Here is a 4161-nt window from a genome sequence, read left to right on the forward strand (position 1 = left end):
ATATCAGAGTTACTTTCAAACAACTATTGTACAAAAATCTCATGTAACGTGACATCAGATTACTAGCCTGAAACACAGACTTTTAGGCATATACAAAATAGAGATATAATATATTATATTAATTATTTAATATAAGCAATATTTTCGATTTTGCAAGACATCGCCTATTATATGATTCAAGAAGTATTATAAAAAAATTAACAGTGCAAAAGAATCGTTAGCATCTGTAGTAAAATGATAAAAATTTATACTCCTCGCAGTTTTGCCGGAGATCGGTTGCAACCAGATGTTACCAAGATATATTGGCAATTTTATGAGACCATAGTTATAAAATGACACAAAACTATACCTTTTTCATAAAATAAAAAAATATTTTAAAATAGCTGTAGGCAAAATATGTGTCCGTATTTATTTGCACATAATATATAGAAATTATTTATATTTAAATCTTGAAATATAAATATAGAGTAAGGTATTTGAAATAAGAACAACTCAAATGCAAAATATAAATGAACAATACATTTTATGCATAATAAATGCATATTTTAATTAAAATATTTCTTCCACGTACATTATATATATATACATTATCAAAGTTTATACATTATAAAATAATACGCTTAATTTTCATTGGTAAACATTATTATTCTCTAAATGGAGTAGGTACATCATTTATTAATATTATTTTTTAAATTATATTCTTAAGTGTCTGTCAATAGTGTCTAGGTATAATTCTTTTGGAAAGAGGTAACGTTGCGTTTAATGCATTAATTCTTTTTTTGTTATGATAACTATTGTCATGAATGAGAGCAAGCAGGAATATTCATACCAAGAGTTCACAAATGAATTTAATCTGGTTTTTCCGAAGCCCAAATTTCCCTGAATTAACCGTTAACACCTTAGTTTGGAAAATAAAAACCTCAGTGAATTCAATGGTATAAGAAAAATTTATAATTTTTTATTTCAAATAATTATGTAACAATAAGAATATGAAAATCAAAAGACTTTAATATCATTTTTATATAAAAAATGAATGTAAATGAAATTAAAACAAACTAAAATTCGATTTTATCGAAACAAAGTCGATTTTATCTCATTACATACGTTCGAAACATACCAACATTTTTTACAATCTTCAAGAAAAATTAATGAAATTTCGTTCGATTTCCTTCGACACTCAGAAATTTTACATCTCAATATTTATTGGTCATTTTGTCATAAATTGCTCAGTTGCCTGGTTGCTTAGTGGATGGGAACCATAAGACGCATGAGGGAGGCAGCCACATGTTAAATAGGCCCAAATCACATGTTCGGAGACAATATGTTTACATCGATATTTATTGGTCGCATCAACATTTGGCTTGCATTTTGTAAAGCTACCCAGTTGCAATCTTCAGCAAACTGTAGTTAACAGTGCAATCTTGTAACAGTTACACGGCTTTATTGAATTTCTAGACTTTGTTAAAAAAATTATTTGATATTCGTTTTTTTATTTATCCATCATGTCAAATTGTAAGAGAAGAAAGTTATGTGATGAAAATAGAACATTAATGTAGAATGGGAGTTAGATTTTTTTTTAGTCCTGAGAAAGATAAAATGGTGTGTTTGTTGTGCAATACAGTGTTAAATACTTTAAAAAAAGCGAATGCAAATAAACATTATTTGACTCATAAAGAGCATAAATATTTCGCTTTAGAAGGTGAATCGCGAAAAACTGCACTTCGAAAGTTGAAAAATGAGAAGCATCATCAGCAGGCATCTTTTAGTGCCTTTGTCAATCAAAATTCCGCTGCAGTTGCTGTTTCCTATAAAATAGCACATATATTGGAAAACGGGGCAAACCATTTAGTGACATTGAAATGATTAAAGAATGTATTGTTGAAGCAGTGAGTATGTTAGATCCAAGAAATGTCGACAAATATAAACAATTACCTCTTTCGAGAAGAACTATAACAGATCGACAGCACGAATTAGCGCAAAATATAACAGAGCAGCTTCATACAATTATACGAAATGAAGGTGTTTATTTTTCAATTGCGTTAGATGAAAGCACTGATAAAACAGATTCAGCGCAAGTATTATATTTTATTCGTGCCGTAACTAAAGATTTTCAATGTTACGAAGAACTACTTGCGTTGGGTACACTAACTGGAAGAACTCGCGGAGCCGATATTTTTGAAAATTTTAAAGAAGTATGTGATAAATTACAATTGAATGTCAGTAATTTAGTCAGTGTCTGCACCGATGTAGCACCTTCCATGAGAGGCAAAAAAGAAGGATTCATTGCATTATTGAAAAAAGAAAACTTAAACTTAAAAAAATTGATATCATTCCACTGCATTTTGCACCAGCAAAATCTTTGCGCGAAATCAACTATTTTGCAAGACACTCTGGATAAAACCATTGCAATTGTCAATTATATTTGCGTAAACGCAATGCGTCATCGTGAATTTCGTCAAATGCTCTTGTTAGATGAGGAAACGTATAGTGTTCCTAGGTCATGTTTTGATAAAAGTTTTGTCTTTACGACGACAAATATTAAACTTTTTTCAAGAACAAGGAAAGCTATGTGATCTATCAGATGAAGTATTTCTGAGAAACCTTGCATTTTTGGCTGATATGATGACAAAGCAAAATAATTTAAATATTTGCCTGCAAGGTGAAACAAGATATATTTATGAAATGTGGCAAAAGATCCAAGCGTTTAGAAAAAAATTATTATTTTTCAAAGCATTGCTTTGTCGATCGGAAATATCAGAACAATTTTTCCCGGAGCTAACTAAAGTGTTAAATGAGCAAAACTGTGAAAATAAAGAATTCGATGAATACGTAGGTGTCTTGGATTGTTTAATAGAAGAGTATACTCAGAGATTTTCTGATTTTGACGAGCACACTCCTGCTATGAAACTTGCATTTGAACCACATTTAATAGAGATATCCGATGCGCCTCCAGAAATGCAAATGGAGTTAATTGATTTAGGGGAAGATAGTATCATCAAATCTCTTTTAACTCCAAAAAGGATCCCATAGAAATTTGGAAAAATGCTGTTGAATATCCACGCCTTCGAGAACACGCTCGCCGGTTACTTTCCTGCTTCGGAAGTACCTATTGTTGTGAGGCAACATTTTCCCTCTTGTCAAAAATAAAAACGAATTTGCGAACGCAAATCACAGATACACATTTAGAGGATCAACTAAAGCTGTGTGTTTCAAAGATTGATCCAAATATAAAATTACTATCAAGCAAAAACAAAGCCAAATAAGTCACTAACTTAGTGTTTAAAAAAAAAATTATTGTTTTTTGTAATATTGTTATATCATTTTATATTATTATTATTACATATTATATTATATTTAAAATTTTGAAGTATTTTATTTACTTTTTCTATATAATGCAATATATTGTTAAAACTATAAAAAAAACTATAATAGTTTCACAAAAGTCACTTTTTAGGTCAATAAGCTTATGCGGCCTCTTTTATTGCTGCCTAATTTAAGTGTGGCCTCCAATGACGAAAAGGTTCCCCACCTCTGGTCTATACCATACATAATATTTTAATGTATTTCGATTGAAGATTAGTGTTATAATATTCTTCAAATAAAACTTGTGTAACATCCCAATATAATGTTTATTAAATTCAAGATATATTTGTTACCGACCTTGGGAATCAAAAATATTGCAACTGTTGCAACTGTTCATTGTAAACACTTTGTTGATCTTTTATGGCAATTTCAATGATAATGTTTTCATGATGGAACATGGCTAAATGTAATGTTATAAAACACTCGTACAAAAACTATTCAAAGGTTTTGTTGAATGCAACTTTACTATTAATTCATTAGATAGCGAAATAACTATTACATGCAGAATTAATAAAGAACAATGTCTAGTAAATGAGTTTTAATCCTAGGAATTTGAATTTCTCTCAATTTGATATCAATATATATATTTTATGTTTTTAGGATTTTTTGTTTGTGAAGTATTTGTACTTTTTAACAAATTATTTGTTTTTTTCTTAACCCTTTAAATTTTTGTATTATTTGTCATTCCTTCTAAATTTGTAATTTCATTGCGTGCTCCTGTGCTTGTAGTTTCTTCTTAGTTTTTAAGATTTTAATATATTAATATTAGTCATTAAGTAATTAATATTAGTCAGTTAT

General features: G+C 29.2%; 1 protein-coding gene across 1 annotated transcript; it reads left to right on the plus strand.

Moving 5' to 3' along the window:
- Positions 1-1859: 1859 nt before the first annotated feature.
- Positions 1860-2573, plus strand: LOC113380638 (protein ZBED8-like). The gene has a single exon (XM_026619804.1). The coding sequence runs from the start codon at positions 1860-1862 to the stop codon at positions 2571-2573; it is 714 nt and encodes a 237-aa protein (XP_026475589.1).
- Positions 2574-4161: the final 1588 nt, after the last annotated feature.

The sequence above is a fragment of the Ctenocephalides felis genome, unplaced genomic scaffold, assembly GCF_003426905.1.
Source record: "Ctenocephalides felis isolate EL2017-DRISC unplaced genomic scaffold, ASM342690v1 CF-g0.4_SCAFFOLD_02280, whole genome shotgun sequence".
NCBI classification, from domain to species: Eukaryota; Metazoa; Arthropoda; class Insecta; order Siphonaptera; family Pulicidae; genus Ctenocephalides; species Ctenocephalides felis.